General features: G+C 44.6%; 1 protein-coding gene across 4 annotated transcripts in view; it reads right to left on the bottom strand.

The window, feature by feature from the left end:
- Positions 1-5,269: 5,269 nt before the first annotated feature.
- bach2b (BTB and CNC homology 1, basic leucine zipper transcription factor 2b) overlaps positions 5,270-19,404 on the bottom strand; it is an 88,337-nt gene continuing 74,202 nt past the window's right edge. For all 4 annotated transcript variants that reach the window (XM_069705835.1, XM_069705837.1, XM_069705834.1 and 1 more), the window contains exons 3-5: positions 17,594-19,093; positions 8,466-8,672; positions 5,270-7,136 (exon numbers count right to left, since the gene is read on the bottom strand). In XM_069705835.1, coding sequence (XP_069561936.1) covers positions 6,645-7,136; positions 8,466-8,672; positions 17,594-19,093 — 2,199 coding nt within the window. In that variant the 3' untranslated portion in view covers positions 5,270-6,644. The remainder of the gene's footprint in view (positions 7,137-8,465; positions 8,673-17,593; positions 19,094-19,404) is intronic.

The raw sequence follows: 19,404 nt of genomic DNA, 5'->3' as shown, positions 1-19,404 counted from the left end.
ATTTGTATATGATACATCTTGTATCTCTAAGCTGTCCTTTTCTCTCTCTGCTCTCCTCTCACCCCAACCGGTCGAGGCAGATGCTCCGCCCACCTCTGAGTCTGGTTCTGTTAACAGATGCTCTGCCCACCTCTGAGCCTGGTTCTGTTGGAGGTTTCTTCCTGTTAAAGGGAGTTTTTCTTCCTTCTGTTGGGAGTTTTTTCTCCCTTAAAGAGGAGTTTTTTTTTCCCTCCAAGCTTATGTGGGAATTGTTGAATTGTTGTGTTTCTCTGTATAATATTGTAAAGTCTTGCGGTAAGGACTTTAATGTGTTAAGTGCCATGAAATAACCTGTGTTGTGATTTGGCGCTATATAAATAAAATTGAATGGAATTGAATTGAATTGAATTGAATACATCACCAGTTCCTCCTGTGTGTAAAACGTGATTATTTTCAGATGGACCGCCAGAAAACTCACAAGAAGGGACTTTGGCCATAGCAAGGTTATATATATAAAATATTATATACATACATTCATATCAAATCCATACTCACTGACTGAGTGCTTCACACTCTTTGCACTCTGTTGAGAAGAGGGAATACATTTCTTTCCATAATTTAGTCAGGTAGGCTGATATATATATAAAAAAAATAAAATAAATAAATAAATATATATACACATATATATATGTATATGTATATATATTTATACCCTGAAAAACTTAAACTCATTTTGGCACCACTGTATTATATATTGTATATATTTATATACAGTCTATTGTTAAATCCCATCTCGTGATGTGGGACTGAGAGCAGACTTTCCGTTGCAGTGACTCACTGTACCACCTTGTGGTACAAAGTAGTATTACGACACAGGGCTAGCCGGCGCTAGCTGCTTAGCATGGTATCATACAAATTGCTCCTTTAAAACGTAACAGGTTCTTGTTTGAGTAAAAACTTCCACAATGCAGCAAACGTGATATGCATGTTTCTTTATTTCATAAAGAGAAATGGTGTCTAGACAAAAAAGTCATTTGTATAACACTAGCAATTGAAATGAATGAAAATGGGGTTCGCACAATACAGTATTTACAATGGTTATTAAGTCATTTAATTAATTAGGGTCATGTAGCATTTAAAAATTAGGTAAGAACTCTTAGTAGAGAATAAGCAAATAACAGCTATTTCAAATTGACAATATTAACACAAAACAGTCATCTAGAAAAATTAGAGAAAAAAAAACAACAACTTGAACTACAGGCTTAAGAGCTATTACATTAAAAATGATGCACCAAAATCTACTAATACAATAATCCATATAATCTGTGTAAAAAGCATGTAGAAAAAACACCTGATGCAGTTTGCTGATACAGTCATTGACCAGTTATGAGAGGTATGAAGGATTTCACAGGTAGATAAGTGTGAGAAAGTCCGCACTGGTGACTTGGGGATGGGTGCTCAGTCCCCTGCATACACTCACTTCACTTGGATGTGAACTATGGCCTCTGCAAGTTCTAAGGCAAATATCGGAGGTGCACTTGTGTCTATGTAATGTTGACCCATCCCAAAACGTTGGATTAAAGACAAGGAGAAGAAACTCAGTCTTTGTCTCTGACACAACACCAAGAACCAGTTCAATTGAAACGAGTGATTTTAACATGGCAAAAAAAAAAAAAAAAAAAAAAATTGATAAAACATAACATGACACCTATTTGTAAACATATCCCATTTTTATAGTTTTCCTCAATGATCTCAGCCTGTGAATTCAACCAGGATACCAGTTTTTTTGTTTTGTTTTTGTTTTTCATGAAAAGGTGAGCGATCTGTGAGAAAGGCATGTTTTTTTTTTTGTTTTGTTTTTGTTTTTGTTCATATTCTTCTAGAACAACCTTTGGAGTTGCCAAAGCCAGTGTTTGTTTCCGGGAAGCAGCGGCGAAAAAGAGTTGAAGCAAAACGAGACAAACGTGAAGCAAAAAGGTCAACGCGTCGGCTTACAGCAACAACACGAGAATCGCTGAACAAAGACGTGTTTGAGCTGCACAGAACAACCTGGAGGAGTCCGCCAACTTTATCAACAATGGTTTTAAGGTGTTTTCAACAAAAAAAACCGGCACTAATCAATAGTCAGAAAAACGATCAGATGAGCGATGAGAAACGAGCTGCTCGTACTGAACCGGCAGCTCCCGCCTCTGTTCCTCATCGCTTTCAGCACCTTTTAGCTTCTTGTTTTGGTTTTGCAAAAAAAAAAAAAAAAAAAAAAAAAAAAAAATCACTGATGAACTGGTTGTGTTACTGAATGCTGAAGACACTCGTTGTTCTCAGGAGATCAGAAACAGCTAAAAGAGAGTCAAAATATTGGACTTAACATTCATCAGGTGGACACACAGGTGTCTTTTTGTCCTAATCATGGCCACTAAAAACCAATTAATGCTGCTTTAAATGAGTAAAAAGGAACCTTTTTCACTTCCTAACAAAGCAAGTCAAATAAATTAAAATTAAATTAAAAATAAACAGCGTATTCTGCTCGGCTGTGATACAGAGAGCAGGTTTTAAATGCTTGGCACCCTGAGACATTAAAGGGACGATTCACCCAATTGACAACAGAACATCTTCATCACTTCTGCTGGTATTTGTCCATGCAGATAATTTTGGTTTTCACATGTCAAGTGTTTTTGAGATTTCTGCCGTAAAAATTACAAGAGGAACTGGAATCTTGTTTAAAATAAAGTTTTTGTTGGAAGAAAGGAAAAAAACCTGCCTCCAAATAAAATAAAATTGATAAGATAAAAGATTAAAAAAAAAAAAAATAAAAATAAAAAAAAAGTGCCAGGAAAGTTTTCTGTTTCTGAAAAAAATTAGCTGCTACGAAATCTTTTTTTTTTTTTTTCTTCCAGAGATGTAAAATATATCAAAAGTAATTTCCTCCATTCGTTTTTAAAGTGTTGGCAGAAATTTCAAACATCCTCTGAGCAGGCTGAAACGACACCGCGACCGTCTGAACGGGTCGAAGCCGTCTGAGCACAACGGGGAGAGTTTTTCATAAAATGAACCGCGTCAAACGAGAAGTGGAAACAAAAGCGTCTGTGATGTTAAACCGGAAGGTTTTAAGGTGAAATTAAGATGCCGAACTGGTCGTGAATACTGAAGCTGAGGAGGTCCGTTGCTGTACTTTGAGCAAACAGGCTAAAAAAAAAAAAAATAAATAAAAAGTGTTAACATCTCTTCGTGTTGGCTCGTTGGGAATGGAACAACCTTTAGAAAGTCTGTGATCACTGTCGTCTGATTATTGAATTGGATTCTCTGTAATGAAACAGCGCGGCCTCCTCCGTCCAGATACGAGCGCTTTGAAATGAAACCAAACCGAGTTGCATAACGTTTGCGGAGGAGAAGCGTCGGCGAAGTCGATCGCTCCACTTTAGTTTCGGCTTCAATACTGCTCGGCTTCACCAAACATGTCGACGACAGCAGCCAATAAAAGGAGAATAAAAAGGGCTGAAGAAGCGCGAGCGGATGAAGCGTCGGCGACACGTTGGCGCTGCGCGCGCATGTCCGTGGATTTGTGTGAATATGTGCATCTGTTTGTGGCTGTGCGGGTCTGGAAACTCTACAGAATAGAGATCAGGCTTTTTAACAATTTAAAGACGGGTTCACGAAATACACTTAAGAGAGAGAGAGATCGTATTTTAAACTACATCTAAAATTTACATCAGGGAAAGTTTGTGGGGTGAAGTTAAAAAAAGAAAAGAAAAAAAGTCATCCAAAATTTAAAGCCCCAATCCTGGATTTATTTAAAATATAACTTTTTTTGATTGTTTAAGAGTTCAATTTATAGATCCAAAGACCAGAGTGTAGGATTTAGAGGGATCTGTAGGCAGGGATGGGATTTCATATTCATAATTGTGTTTTTATTAGTAAATAATAACTTGAACCTAAGTGGATTTGGGAGCGTAGATTTAGCCCTTTATTTCTCCAAAGTGGGCGGGTCCTCTCTCACGGAGCCCTCCATGTTTCTGCAGACCACCAGAACCTGGAACATCACCATGGATACCACTAAATCCTACACAGTGCTTTCGAAATCACATCAAAGGTAAATAAAACGCTGTGTTTCAAATCTCAATCCAAAATAACCCTGAAATTTACAGTACAATAACACAGACTACTGAAACTGTAGTCCTGTTTTAAAGTTGTTACTTCCTGTTTTGTTTTTTTGTAGCAGGCTTTTTACAAACTACATTTCCCAGAAGCCCTAGAGTTTCTCAGGTGAACATCTCCGGCTCCACAGGAGAGGAAGTGATGCGAGTGGTTCACCGGCTGTCCGATCAATCAGACAGTTTGTTTTAGACAGAGAAATAAGAATTTAATAGACAGCGTTCGTGAAAATTAAGAGCGCCTCGTCCCGGTTTGAGAAGCGTCGGATCAAGGTTTCAAAGACCGAACAAAACTTTACATTGGAACTCAATTGAACTTTTTGAACCGGAGTTGCAGGTCGCCGCGGCGACCCGCCTCCAGCGAGGGTCGACATAACCCGGCTCCTTTACAACACAGACGTTTTAAGAAACGGCGTTTTAAAAATCCGACCGCTCCAGAAAGAACTCACAAGGCAGAAAAAAAAACCAAAACCAAAAAAAACAGAAGCTCGACCAACTAACTAGGCTGACAGCTAAAGGCAGCATGCGATGCACGTCACAAAGCGGGATGTTCAAACCAATGCACAGTCGGGCAAACATGTTACTATCTTATATGATTGTTACTCAATTATTTGGACAACACGTACACTGCTTTCACGTCAAATGAACTTTGAATTAGCTTATTCAATTCCTACAGAAATACAAGGAGAAGTTGTGAACACTCAGTAAAACCGTTAGCTTCCTTTTTGTGTTTCCAGATTGTTTGATTTTGCTCTTACAATCATATCAATAAGACCTTGTTGTTGTTTTTTGTTTTTTCTCCCCCCTCTTTAAGTGCCAATTTAAGTGCTCCAGTCTCAAATTTTTAAGGGGTCTGAAACAAAGACCCTCGTCGAAGTGCTGCGGGAAACAACGAGCCTGAACCGAGTCTCTTCTTCTGTTGTTTCGGTTGTTGTTGTTTTTTTTTCAAAACGTAATCCAATTTGTAAAAACTTTTTTTAAAAAAAAGTTCATTTCCCGCCGCGTCCAAACATTTTGAACGGCAACGTCGGAGAAACCCAAAGCGTGGCTGCGAGTGTACACAAATAGCATCGCTAAATACTGATAAGAAATAGGATCACATCCCCCCACCCCTACCCCTCCCGCCCCCCGCCCCCCCCCCCCCCAAAAAAAAAAAAAAAAAGAAAACCTAAAATAAAAACACGAGGAAGAAGTTTTTTGTTTTTTTTTCACATTTAAGAAGGAGTCGAAGGAGCTGGCCTGAGCCACGCGTTCAGAACCGCGTCGTGAACGTCCCAACTTTTATACATGAAAGGGGCTCAAAGTGTACGTGTGTGTGCGCGTGCGTGCGTGTGCGCGTGCGTGTGTGTGTGTGTGTGTGTGTGTGTGTGTGTGTGTGCGTGCGTGCGTGTGTCTACATGTAAATGGAGCTGATTTCCTGAGTATAAGAACACCCACCGTGACAGGGAGTATTAGGCAGGACAGGAAACAGCAAAGCAAAATTTTCCCTTAGCAAAAAAAAAAAAAAAAGGTGCTTGATATAACCCCGGTGAGAAAGAAAGACCTACGCCTCTACCTGTACAAAACCACGGTTACAGTCGTCATGCTCCGTACGATATTTACACTGCTGCCAAACAAGCACTTGAAAAGTCACCGTCACAATATCCAGATACAATGGTATTGCTGATGAGTGGGAAATAAAAAATAGCCTTTTAACCGCCTGCTTGTTTCCTTTCGATTCAGTGCTGTGGAAGGCAAAGGAGGAATGTTTTCGGGTTACAGCCTGTACAAAGTTCTCCTGTACACAAATACAAATGCGAGACGCTTGAAGACATTTTTTTTTTTTTTTTGCATATGACATTTTTTTAGTTTTTTCTGTTTTAAAGTCTCACTGCGTCGTAACATCCTCACGTTTTTTTTGTTTTTTTGTTTGTTTGTTTTTTTTTTTCTCATTTTTCTTGAATTAGGTTGAAACATTCAGAAGATTTTTTTTGTTTTTTCCTGAGTTTGAATTGCCGTGACGAAAAAGGGCCACAGAGATATAGACAGAGGAAGAAGAAAGAAGAAGAGGGAGAAGAACGAAGAAGAGGCAAGAGAGAGGTAGAAGAGACGGAGAGAGACAAGAGCGGGAAGGAGAGAGGTGAAGGTGTACTTGTCGGTACAAAGAGAGCTGCTGTTTAGGTCCGATGAGGTTCCACTTTGAGTCGAGACGTGACACCAGACGAGTGTTCGCTGTGGACGCTGCTGCCGGGGCGAGTTTAGCACCATGGTGAGGGTTTGGTGAGAAGTTCCCACTCTGTCGCGTGAGAGGAGAATACCTGGAGAACAGTATTGCTGCTGTTAAGACAACTTTAGTGTCAACCGTTCAAAAAAAAAACAACAAAAAAACACAAACAGACATAAATACGAGACGGACATAAATACAAACAAAGCTTGTTTTTCAGTGAACACTGGCAGAGGCTGACTGTCTCAACACCCCCGAGAGAGGGTTCGTCAGAAGAGTGAAATTAAATAATAGAAAAACCTCCGGAACCTCCTCTACATGCTGCAGTCCGTCCTCGGCTGCTCGTCAGTTGTACATTTGTCAGTCATTTCCTGGCAGAAATCCACCGTGACCGTCTGGTTGGACTTCCCCGACTTGGTGTACACGTTGGCGTCCCGGCCGTCCGTGTCTCCGTCCGCCCCGTTCCTGACGGCCGAGTCGGGCTCGCTCTCCGAGGGGCCGGGCGACCCGTGGAAGCTGGGTTCTGGCGTGGCCGAGCCGGAGTGGGCGGTGAGGTCGATGCTGGTGGCGGCGGCGGCGGGGGGGGCTCCGAGGACGTGCTTGGGCTCGTGTGCGCTGTTGTTGCTGGCAGTGGAGTTGGAGGGCCGCAGCACGGGGCAGTAGTGGTGCAGTGACTGGACCTGCTCCGGGCTCAGCTGGACGTCCCGGCACACCTCCTGAGACAGACAGGAGAAGTTCTCCCACAGCTCGCCCATGCATGCCTTCAGCTGGTTCCTCTCCGTCAGCAGCTTCTCCTTCTCACACACCTGCAGGGACGTCAATTAACCCTCGTTAAGATGTCAATTAACCTTTGTTAAGGCTTCAATTAACCCTCGTTAAGATGTCAATTAACTTTTGTTAAGGCTTCAATTAACCCTCGTTAAGACGTCAATTAACCTTTGTTAAGGCTTCAATTAACCCTCGTTAAGGCATCAATTAACCCTTGTTAAGATGTCAATTAACCCTCGTTAAGGCTTCAATTAACCCTCGTTAAGATGTCAATTAACTTTTGTTAAGGCTTCAATTAACACTCGTTAAAACGTCAATTAACCTTTGTTAAGGCTTCAATTAACCCTCATTAAGATGTCAATTAACCCTCGTTAAGATATCAATTAACCCTCATTAATGCTTCAATTAACCCTCGTTAAGGCTTCAATTAACCCTCGTTAAGATGTCAATTAACTTTTGTTAAGGCTTCAATTAACACTCGTTAAAACGTCAATTAACCTTTGTTAAGGCTTCAATTAACCCTCGTTAAGATGTCAATTAACCCTAGTTAAGACATCAATTAACCCTCGTTAAGGCATCACTTAACCCTTGTTAAGATGTCAATTAACCCTCGTTAAGGCTTCAATTAACCCTCGTTAAGATGTCAATTCACCTTTGTTAAGGCTTCAATTAACCCTCGTTAAGATGTCAATTAACTTTTGTTAAGGCTTCAATTAACCCTTGTTAAGACGTCAATTAACCTTTGTTAAGGCTTCAATTAACCCTCGTTAAGACGTCAATTAACCCTCGTTAAGACATCAATTAACCCTTGTTAAGACATCAATTAACCCTTGTTAAGATGTCAATTAACCCTCGTTAAAGCTTCAATTAACCCTCATTAAGATGTCAATTAACCCTCATTACGATATCAATTAACCCTCATTAATGCTTCAATTAACCTTCATTGAGGCTTCAATTAACCCTCGTTAATACATCAATTAACCCTTTTTAAGTCATCAATTAATCCACATTTCATTCACCTTGTATTTGAAGTTGAATGGGAGTCTATGGAGCTGGAGGCTTTTTGGAGCCAACCTCTAGTGGTACTCGGTGGTATTGCAGCTTAAGACCTTTCTGCATCGGAACCATTTTTCAGACCCGGAAGCTATGAACACTTTCTTTTTATCCAGTCTGTGATTAAACCCTTAGCATCATTTCCTGTTTTCAGACTGAAGTCATTGTTTTACAGAATGGACTGTTTTATCCAGTGTGTGTTTAATCTGTGTGTGCGGTGTGTGTGTGTGTTGGTGTGTGTTTAATCTGTGTGTGACGGTGTGTGTACCAGTGTGTGATTAATCTGTGTGTGCTGTCAGAAACTGTCCACTCACCAGTTTCCTGATCTCACACTCCAGGTTGAGGATGCAGTCGAGCTTCCTCTTGCGGCAGCGCTGCGCCGCGATGCGGTTCTTGCTCCGCCGCCTGACGTCGTGGATGAACTCGAGCTGCTCCGAGGTCAGTTTGTGCATTTTCACCAACATTTGGAAGTCGTTCCGTGGAAGATTTGTGATTTGATCTACAGGAAAAGGAAGCTTCACCTGAGAGAGGAGGAGAGACACAAACACAGGAGGTCTGAGAGGGAGAAGATGTTCTCACCAGGAGTAAAAGAAGGGAACACATCACTCCCGCTCTGAAATCCAGAACAGGCTTCCGGTTTGTTATATAATAGACTTCAAGGTGTTATTACGAGTCTATAATAATGAGTGACGGATGTCAGCCTGAAGAGGAGAGACTTCCGACACTAGACATCTTTAACTCAAGGCTGAAAACATATTTATTTGAGCAGGCTGTTATTTCAGTTAAAATCATTGTATATTCTACTGAACTCTTATTGCACAAATCAAACCAGAATTTATTGATAATTTTCTTCCATTACAGATTGATTGTTTAATCATGCTTTAAATCTTGTTTCTTTTATATATATATATATAAATTTCCTTTTTTGTATTTCTACATTTTTAATGTTAAATTTGTGTTACTTTTGGTGACCGCTGTGTATGAAGGGTGCTGTATTAATAAACCTGCCTTTTTTATTGCCTAATTGTCGAATTATAGATTTTGAGTGTTTAATTATTTTTAATTACATTTAAAAACGATTAAAACATGGTTACATATTTAAAATTAAATGCATTAATGAGCTCAATGTAAAAACAACAAAAGGATCAGTAAAGGATGCTGTAAACATGAAAGCAGAAAACTAATGAAGTAAAATACATACGATTGATAAAGTCAAATTCAGAATTTTTTTCCAAAAACTGTCCTCTTTTCTAATCAGAATAAAGAAATAGAACTTTTACCTATCGTGATATTATGATAATATATTATGATAATTATAAGACTTTATTAATCCCGCAGTGGGAAAACTTTGTCATCACAGCAGTTTAAGAATAGAGGGAGGAGAAATAAGTAAACAAGAAGAAAATCAAGAAACAGAATAGAAGATTTTTTTTTTTGAAAATGTAAAAAAATAAAAGCCAATGCATAAATACACACACACAAGCTATATACTAAATAAATTAATATACCTTTGACCTATGAAGTGAAATGTTAGTATAAATATTTATAAGATTAGTATTCCATGTAGGAATAATATTTATTTTGAGTTTGGACACTTTACATGTTTAAATAGATTTCAAGAGCCTCGGCCTCTTTCGATCAGTTTTAATAAATCAGATGTGTTCATGATAATAATGGCAGTAATATTTAATATTTATATTTTATAGAAATAAAAACAAGAGGAAAGAACACATCCATGAAATAATTGTATAAACATGCTTTGATGTGTTGAACATGTTATGATCATGTAATTAAAGATTGGATTAAAGTTTAAATTCAAGTTTAAAGGTTGTTTAAATATACCGCAGCAGGACAGTTCTTACATCCGACCACTAGATGGCAGAAGAGCGCTGCTCCAGGACTGTGGAAGCTTTTAGCTCCTCCACCTCACATTTAAACATCCTGAAGCAAAGGAGCGGTGGGGGGTGGGTGTGATGCAAAAGAAGACTCCACCTCCATCTGTCCCTGCACACCTGGAAGTGTGCCAGCGTGACAGATTGAAGGGGTGGGGGGAGGTGTGTGTGTGTGTGTGTGTGTGTGGGGGGGGGGGGTGCGGATCCACATCAGGTCCAGGTCACTTCAAGCAGTCATCTCACAACAAAAGCTTCAGTGGAATAAATAATAATAAATAAATAGAGCAGTGATTTACCCCTCCACCCCCCTGTATGACAACACATCAGTGTTGTGTTCATTCCCTGCTTCTCGGTCTGAAGTTGCCCCCCCTCCCCTCCATCACCCCCCAGGTGATGGCAGACCTTCTGATAAGCACATCACAGCAGATCCAGCCCAGCGGTATCTGCCTGCACCAGGGAGCGGTGCGGGGGGTGTGGGTGGTGGGGGGGTGGAGGAGGATAACAAAGAGCCAGAGGAAGACAGCCGGAGAGCTTGGCAGAGATGAGAGGAGCTGCAGCTCTCTGCCTTCCCCTCCCAGCGGCTCGGCGGAGCACAGAAGACAAAGTCAAACAAAGGGGGGAGAGGAGGAGCGACTCGGCTCCACCCGGCTCTACCTGCCGGTGCTGGAGCCGGTACTGGAGCCGGTGCTGGAGCCGGGCTCGGCGCCCCCGAGAGACCCTCCGCTGCTCCGATGACTGCAGCAGCTCGGTTTCTCCAGCAGACGGCGCTCTCAGGGGGGGATAAAACAAGGTGTTGACTCGTGACGGAGTCCAAACAACGATCACTGAGGGGCACATCTAGATGTCAATCTGTCCCGGGAAGGGAAGATGTCTTGATTTTCCTTGTTAGAAGTGCAACCCCCCGCCAGGAGCCCTGCTTCTCATCTCGGCCGACATCTGCATGCAGACGCATGAATAAATAATGACCTGAGCTTTCAAGGCCACACTCGGCTCACCCTGCTCTGCCAGGGCCCGACACCATCAGCTCCCATTAGAGCCGAGGAGGAGACGGCTCTGTTGTGATCAGAGGGCGGTGAGCGGCGCGGTGCGTCTCACGCTGAAGGATCTGATCTGTGGACAAACCAGGCCAGGAGAAACAAGAGGGAAGGAGAAGCCTCGACCTTGTGATGTTTCCCATCATCCACCAGTCAGCAGGGGATGGCTATATTTAACGCCACCACCAGAACCAGTTCAGCAGCAGCCGGGATGACAGAGGACGCTTCACCGTGGTCATAAATTCACAGCCAACTGTTCCAGATCTACATTTATTCTTCAATCCTCCTCCTCCTCCTCCTCCTCATTCGCTCTCCTTCTCAGGGTCATTATGCTGTAAATGGGGTACAGATTGAAAAGTAGGGCTCATCTGTTCTCAGCTCTATCTGCCGGGCCTCCACCCTGACACCCTGAAACATTATTCATGCTCGAGTGTTCAGGCTCAAAATATCACTTATGTAGGACAAGTGGTAAATTCAGTCAAGGGGGGGTGGTGGTGGTGGTGATGATGATGATGATGGTTTTTGAATAAACTGGGTATAAAATCGTGTATTTGTCCCTCTTCTATGACCGGTCCTATGAGACGGAGACGCAGAAACGCAAAAGACAAAAACAGCAAGATGACAATTGGATTGTATTTTCCACAACTTCTTTTTAAAGAGGAGGAGGAAGAATGAGCGAAATAAAATACAATCAAATCCCAAAACACAGAAGACAAATACAAAGAAACGTACAACGATCCGACCCAAATTGTAATTTTTCATTTAAAAGAAGCCTGTTTTTGTGTTTTCGTGTCATTATGAAGGTTCGTAGAGTAAAACAGCCGAACCACCTGAGTTTAAAGTAACAAAAGCCTCTAAAACGTACAAACTAACTGGCTGGATCTTCCTGGTTTAACGTGTAAGATGTTCAGTTTGAGGGGGAGTTACCGAAGCTGCAGGCGCTGCTCAGAAGTATCGAGCAGACAGACACTCGGCTGTTTGTTAAGAAATGAATTCTCATTATAAATGTCTTTGTTGGAGGAAAACGTGTTCTTCAGTGTTTTCGGCTGAATGTGGGACGGATTCAGCGGATCGGTGTGAGATCATTTCCACCTTCCTCCGGTCTTTATGCTCACCGATGCTCGGATTTAACACAAAGACATGAAGTGATCTTCACTTCTTACCATTTCAAAGACAGAAAAATGAAACTATTTCCTGGAATTACTGCTGCATGTTGATCTGATGTGATTTCTTCAGTTAGTGTCAGCAGGTGGAGACCTGAGGCAAGCGGTGGTCGGGGGGACGTCTCCATGGTGACCTGGACTGAGGGGGGTTTATACTTGTCATTCATCCAGAGTTCACACTCTCAGTCAAATGTCTAATTCTCTGACGGTCACTGACTAAAAATCTGAAACTCCACGACTAATAATGAACATAAAAACATGCTGCTGTTCTGCTGAGCGGACAAGAAACATTTCTGTTAAAAACAGGCCAACACATGTTCCTCTGATATTAAAATAAATTAAATAAATGTCTAAATACTGGTTACAGAGTCAAATAATTGATCTAACAATAACGGTAATTAACTCTCAGCCTAATAAGAAGCTAAATGTTTAATTCTTGTCAGTGAGCGCTAATGTTATCAAACACACACACTGACAATAACCAGCTAACTAACGTTATAAATGGAGAATATTACATTTTGATAAATGGAAACAAAAATGGAAACTAAATTTCCTGATATTCCAGGACTCGGTCCAAAAAAATGATAGAATTTCCTGAGTTTTTAAAAATCCCTGATATCCCCTGCTGATCTAATCCTGAACTAAAAATGAGATCTTATCCTGTGACGTGCAGTTTATTATTATTTATAATCAACTCTGTCTCTCGAGTGTAAGTTGGATGTTGAAGCAGCGTCAGATTTGAATGAAGTAACTGCTTTCTCTCTGCAGGTTGAAGTCTCATTTTGTTGTCTTGCTGAATTTGAATAATGAAACGCTGCACTGGAATCATAAACAGCATTCAGTGTTTTTTCCTTTAGCGGCAGCATCACTGCAGTTTGTTGAGAAGGACCACCAGACGAAACGAGTAGTTCGTTAAGGCAAGTGTGTCTTCAACATGAACAAAACTAACTTCATAATCGTGGACAGTGTTTGGTTGCCAGGATATTTCTGGGAACCGGAGTGTAAAAACACCACAGCTCTGCTGCCCTGCTGCAGCCGTGTGGCCAAAACCAACACAGCAGGAATTTCACAGGTTTCCACTGTGGAGTCTCTGGATGCTGAATGTCTCGGGGCGTCCAGGACGGCTGCAGGACGCAGCAGAGGGACAGAGGGGTGCCTGTGCCCCAGCCGGCCCCGGGGGGCCCTCATACTGTAACTGAATCCTGGGACATCCGAGACCACCTGATCAGTTCATACTAGTGGAAAACAGCCGTTGCTGGGTGTCTATTTGTCCTCTACTCTACGGAGCGATGCAGGATGTCCTCCAGGGGTGTTTTGGGGGGTAATGAAGAGGCACTGAGTCTCTTCACCTTCTTACTATGTGTTTGTGCGAGCATCAGGCTGCACTGGATAAATATGAATTTTAAGATAAAATGCAGGTTAAACAGCATCTCCTCTTTCTCCATCTGCATCAGCAAAATATCTGACTTCCTGTTACCATCAACCATCAGTGATGTCATCAACCATCAGTGATGTCATCAACCATCAGCGATGTCATTATCCATCAGTGATGTCATCGTTGGTTTGTGAACGTTATGAAGCCTCCAGTTCAGATTCTGTCCATCACCATCTTGCTAGTTCGGAGCGGTTTGGAGCAGGAAGTGACCATATTTGGACGAGCTGGGGGAGGAGCCAGCGGTGGATCTGACTGATCTGATTGAAAACCTGACGATACTACGTCCCGCCCACCGATAGCTGTAACCTGACTGCACCACAGGCCTGTCAATCAAACAGACACGCCCCCAAAACAGGTCTTTTTGAATCTTCTTTTCTAATGAATGAGGGATTATTTTCAGATGGACCTCCAGAAAACTAATAAGGAGTGACTTTAGCTAACAACACCGAGATGGCTGATGGACACATTTTATTCACTTTGGATTTGATGAGAGAATTTGAATGGGAGTCTATGGAGCTGGAGGTTTTTTGGAGCCGGCCTCTAGTGGCACTCGCTGGTATTGCAGCTGAAGGCACTTCTGCATCGGAACTATTTTTCAGACCTGGAAGCTACGAACACTTTTATACACAGACTGTTGTTTTATAACCAGTCTGTGGTTTCCAGGAGTAAATTTTTAATAAGCATTAGACTAGTTAACTATAGACTGAGAGTGAAATAATGGTCAAACATCCTCTAATGTTCAACATGAGTAAGTCTTTATCTACATATCACAGTGTGCAACAAGATTTCCATTCAAAAGCACTGATCATCATGTGTCTGTGTTCCATCACAACATTTAACTGCACTTCACCTCCAGCTGACAGATGCAGTCGTGTTACTTCTATAAATCACCCACAGTGCCTCAGGATGACAAAGGCACCACCGGGGATTCTCCTGCATCTACTAATATTACTACTGTGCATATAACAGAAGAAGTAAACATCTCCACAGCTGACATTACGCATGATGAATCAGATTCAGAGGAGAGCAGAGATATTCAGGTCTGTGCACCTCCTGACTCACCCTGTGTCCTCTGTGCTGCCTGATTAAAACAGAAAAGTGCTGATGTATCAGGACAGTTTCCTCCTTCCTCTCACTCTCAGATCAATATTTGCTGGGCTGAGGTCAGACTGCTCCACGATGAGCTCGACGCCTCCGCTACAGCCGGAGCTCCGAGGCCGAGTGAAGCCAGGCCTCCCGTTATCTCCACCCTGTAGCTCCCATTTTAATAAATCCGTTTTATGATTCCTCTGCGCTGTTTCTGCCGCCTCTCTTCTGTATTTCTCACTGAGTGTTTTACAAGTGAGTGAAACAGCCTCTCTAAATGTTATCGGGGGGGATTTACAGCGCATGCAAATGTTCCACTAAATTTCCCTTCCTGTTGCGTTGAGGTCCTGGTGCCGAGAGACTTTTTTTTGTAGATCTACTTATGATACACGAGAGAGCCAAATTTTGTGCATGTAAATGAAAGTAGTCGCAGGGGACGGACTTTAAGGGGCGCTAGTGAGCCGTTTGGCCACGCCCATGTCCGAAACTGGTAGAAGACGTCTTTTTTTTTGTTTTACCACGACTGATGCATCTGCCAAGTTTCTTGAGTTTTCGAGTTTGTTTAAGCCGCCAAAAATGCAAATCTTTTCAGAGGAGAAAGAAGAAAAATATGAATTCTTTGTAAAACAATCATTTTTAACCAATCAGACGAGGCTACCGTCGTTCCAAATGGTGATGAGTGAGGACTGCGTGAAGTGAAGCCAGTCAGCCTTTGGCATCACTGAAGACATCACAGCGTGTCCTCAACGTCAGTGAATGAGGGACGATAAAGATTTGCAGGTTTGCAATATCACTGTTAGCAATGTTAGCAAGTGCAGCTATGGAAGGTTTGAGATTTTAGTTAGAAACAGTTTTACTAAACTGATCAATAAAATGTGACCAAAAAACAAAACTAGAGCTGCACACGGAGAGAAAAAAAAAGGGATCCGGACTTTCAGTGTGTTTTCAAGCTTTTTTTTGGGACGCATCAAGATTGAAGAGGATTTTGGACTCTACAAAGAAAAAGGAACTGATATTCTGATGATACCTGTGAATAAAACGTTGCTGAACTTATTCGTATGACACGAATGCATCACCTCTCTTTATAAGTTGCTGCTCTCTCTGTTTCTTTGTGAAGCTGCTCTCAGGTTTCTCCGCAGATCTGAACAACAGACCACAGAGACCTGAAGCGACCGGCCCTCGGTCAGACGGCTGCACTTTACAACTTCCTTCCTCACGGGGACTCATTGTGTGCTGAGCTGCAGCTATTTATACCCACGCTGCTGTTAGCGGTGAAAACCCAGAGCGGGCCGAACGCAGAAGAGCTTGAGGAGGCCTTTCTTCACTGCGTGGAAGTGAACTGTGTCTCTCAGATGTAAACTACGCAAAACAAGCAGACGTGGAAACACCCATTCATGAAGAGTCTCATCAGCAGATGACGGAGAGCTTTCTGCGAGTCAGCAGAGATCCCGGGAGGAGTGATGGAGTCGTTCCCGCACGGAGAGACGACAAAGGGAAACGTCTCCGGGTCATCTTTCAGGCTGCTGAGAGCTCTGTGCCGTAAGTCAAATCTCCACATAATGTACCGCGGGACGATAAAAAGGCCGTAAATCTGCCGGCAACGGCCGTCTGCACGCTGCGCAGGTGATAATCACACACCGCCGCTTGGCCTGCAAATCCTGCAGCAGGGCAAAGCACAATCCTGTCATGTAGCTCTGTGAATCTGATCACCATGGCAACGCACCACTTTCTCCCTCTCTCTCTCTCTCCCTCTCCCTCCCTCTCTCTCTCTCTCTGCTCAGATCTCCACCACCAGAAATAATTCTGCCCACACCTCCAGCAAACCTCTGAGCGTCACATCAGAGGCTGCCGGGTCACAAGGTGACGCTCTGCAGCCAACGAGTGACGTCGCCGGCTGGAAACACCACCAAGAAATAATGTGAAAATACTTCACATCCCAGCCGGGGACACAAACAAGAGCTCCCCGTCACGAGCTGGGTCTCAGCAGAAGATCCGCAGGTTTAAATGTAACGCATTAGAGAGGGTAAACAGCAGCAGTTATTCCTGCTGAGTTTATTGTCTCTCCCTCGGCGGGAGATCTGCTCATTCTATTATTTATTATCATTATTATTAGACTCGGTCTCAGAGTGGAAGCGTCCCTCACTGATCTTTACCCGGTAAACAACAACAGTCGTCTGGTCTGCAGCTTGGAAGACGTCTGCCCAGGTGGATTATGGGAGGATGATAAGAGGATTGGCTATACATCCCTGTCAGCACTGTGGAGCTGCGATATGGAGCTTAACCTCTCGCCCACTCACCTCCGACTCACTGCAGCCGCCGACACTTTACGGCCGCAACACGCTGCTGCTCTCACAGTATCCATTGTAATCTCTTCCTGACACACGTGGGCGGGGCTACGCCTGATAATTAGCATATCCGTGTGTAAATTTTGCTGGGATGAAATGAGGTAAGGGTGTCTGAAGCAATCCCTCCGGTGTTCATTTCCACCCTTTAATCACCTGCAACGCTTCTCACATACACGAAATCACAGCTTTAAAACACCAGCACAGACGGCAGCGTGGCGAGCGCCCCGGTGCGTCCGGCCTCTCCGGTTCAGACTCATTAAACACACCTCCAGCCGTGCATAAAGCAGATTAATAATATCAGAGCACCGCGCTGCCCTTTGGAGCTGCTGTAAATCTGGTCCTGAACACTCCCGCCTCACTTACATGGTGATTTAATGACTGCTGATGGCGACCTGAGGAGGGGACGCTGGGATATAATTAGCGGCGGAGGGGTTGAGTGTGATATGTACACGCCGTGTTACATGTGTGCTACGTGTGCGGGACTCACCTCTGGCCCCCGCTCCTGCACGCTGTCTCCCTCGGAGAAGGAGCCCGACTCGTCGCTGGAGTTGATGCCGTACGACTGCTCGCACTTGATCTTGGGCCGCACCTGGCCGAAGAGGGCGTCCCCCCCCGCGCTGGGCTCCTGCTGGTCCACGTTGAGGCAACGCGCCACGTTGGAGCACGGCGAGGAGGAGAAATCGAACTGGGGCAGGCTGCCGGGGGAGCCGGCGCTGCCGTCCTCCTCGTACGAGTACGAGGAGCAGGAGCTGGACGTCCTGGTGCGCGTCTCGCAGGGCGGCGAGCGCGGGCATACTTTAATTGGCACTGGGCAGCTGGTGTTGGGCCGTGGGCGGCACAGGGCCGGGGGCTCGGAGGACGCGGCGCTGGGGGAGTAGGTCTGGGAGGTGGGCAGGGATTGGCTGGCTCCGGCCCACAGGCCCTTTGTCATGTGCTCAGAGAGCTCCATCTCCAGAGAGTTGCCCCCGGGGTAGGAATGCGCCGGCGTTCCCAGACGGTTGCAGGCCCCTGAGGAAAATATGACACTGCGGCGGTCCAGCTCAGCTTCCTGTTTGCAAACACCATCGCAGGAAGCGGATTTGAGGGACAACCCTGAAGGGAAGCCGTCCACGTCTCCGGGGGAGGGAACGGACAGACCCAGCTCCCCAGTGAAAGGCTTGAAGTCTTTTTTATGATCTCCCTGAGAGGTTCCTTTGTCCTGGGGGCACACGAGTCTGTTGGTGAATAGCTGCTGGGACGTGTTGGGCAGACTGGGCAGGTCCGCCGCTTTCTTGAAGAAGGCTCGGAGGCAGGAGGGGGATTTGGTTCTCTTGGTTCTTTCCACAGATACGGGGTTGTCCATGTCCATGGCCGTCACACTGTCCTTGTCCCCGACCTCCTGCTCGTCCCCCGACAGGCACAATGAGATGGCCTCTTCCTCCGCCTGCGGTTCCACTTTGATCTGGGCCAGAGGCAGGCTGTCCTGACCTGGCCCGGCCCCGCTGACGCCGCTCTCCTTTAATGTGCTTGGAAAACCTGAGGTACTGGTGTGTGAGGAGGTGTCATTATTGTGCTTGTTGCAGGCCCACTGGTATTTCCTGTACTTGGGGCATCGCGGCAGGTCCGACGCGCCGTGCCGATCGAAGTCCAGCCGGCCGTCCATGAAGTTGCTGGGCATCGCTATCGCTAGCCGGTCGTCGTCGGGGTGTCGGAAGGAGGTGATGGCGTCGGTGCAGTGCCGCGTCCTCGGGGAGGAGGGCCTCTCCGCCTCCGACTGCATGCTCTCATCCTCAGAGTTGTTGGCCTCTGCCGCCACCTTATGGCAGAGCAGCAGGCCGTCCTCCTCGCTGCGCAGCTGAGCCTCCAGGAAGCGAAAGCACGAGTCCTCCAGGTTGTGCATGCGCAGGAATTCGGCACAGCGGATGACCTCCTGGATGTTTTCTCTGCTGAGTAACAGCTTAGCAGTGTAGGCAAACTGCAACAATGGGGCGAATCCCCTGGCAGTGACCTGCAAAAAAACAGGGAAATTGCCAGCATTACCATCAGCACAGCCATTGTTCGGAGCACTTGGAGTGTGGTGAGACAAACCGACAGCTCCGACCTTCCATAAACAAACACGCTGAGGTACCCGGGGGGATCTTTCTATCGGGTCAGCACCGAACGTTCTAGACAGTGCTAAATAAGAACTGGACCTCGGAGGATGGAGGCCGCTTCCGTGTCGTCATAGCAACCTGCGGGACCACCGGTCGGCTCCGAGGGCGCCGTACCGGTTGGACGTTGCAGCCAGCCATCCACTGCTCTGTGTTTGACAAAACCTTT

The sequence above is a fragment of the Brachyistius frenatus genome, unplaced genomic scaffold (genome assembly GCF_029030835.1).
Source record: "Brachyistius frenatus isolate BFR_SWC_R1_liver_20210118 unplaced genomic scaffold, ASM2903083v1 Contig_59, whole genome shotgun sequence".
Taxonomy (NCBI): Eukaryota; Metazoa; Chordata; class Actinopteri; family Embiotocidae; genus Brachyistius; species Brachyistius frenatus.
The sequence above is the reverse complement of the archived record's forward strand: the minus strand, read 5'-3'. Positions and strand labels throughout refer to the sequence as shown.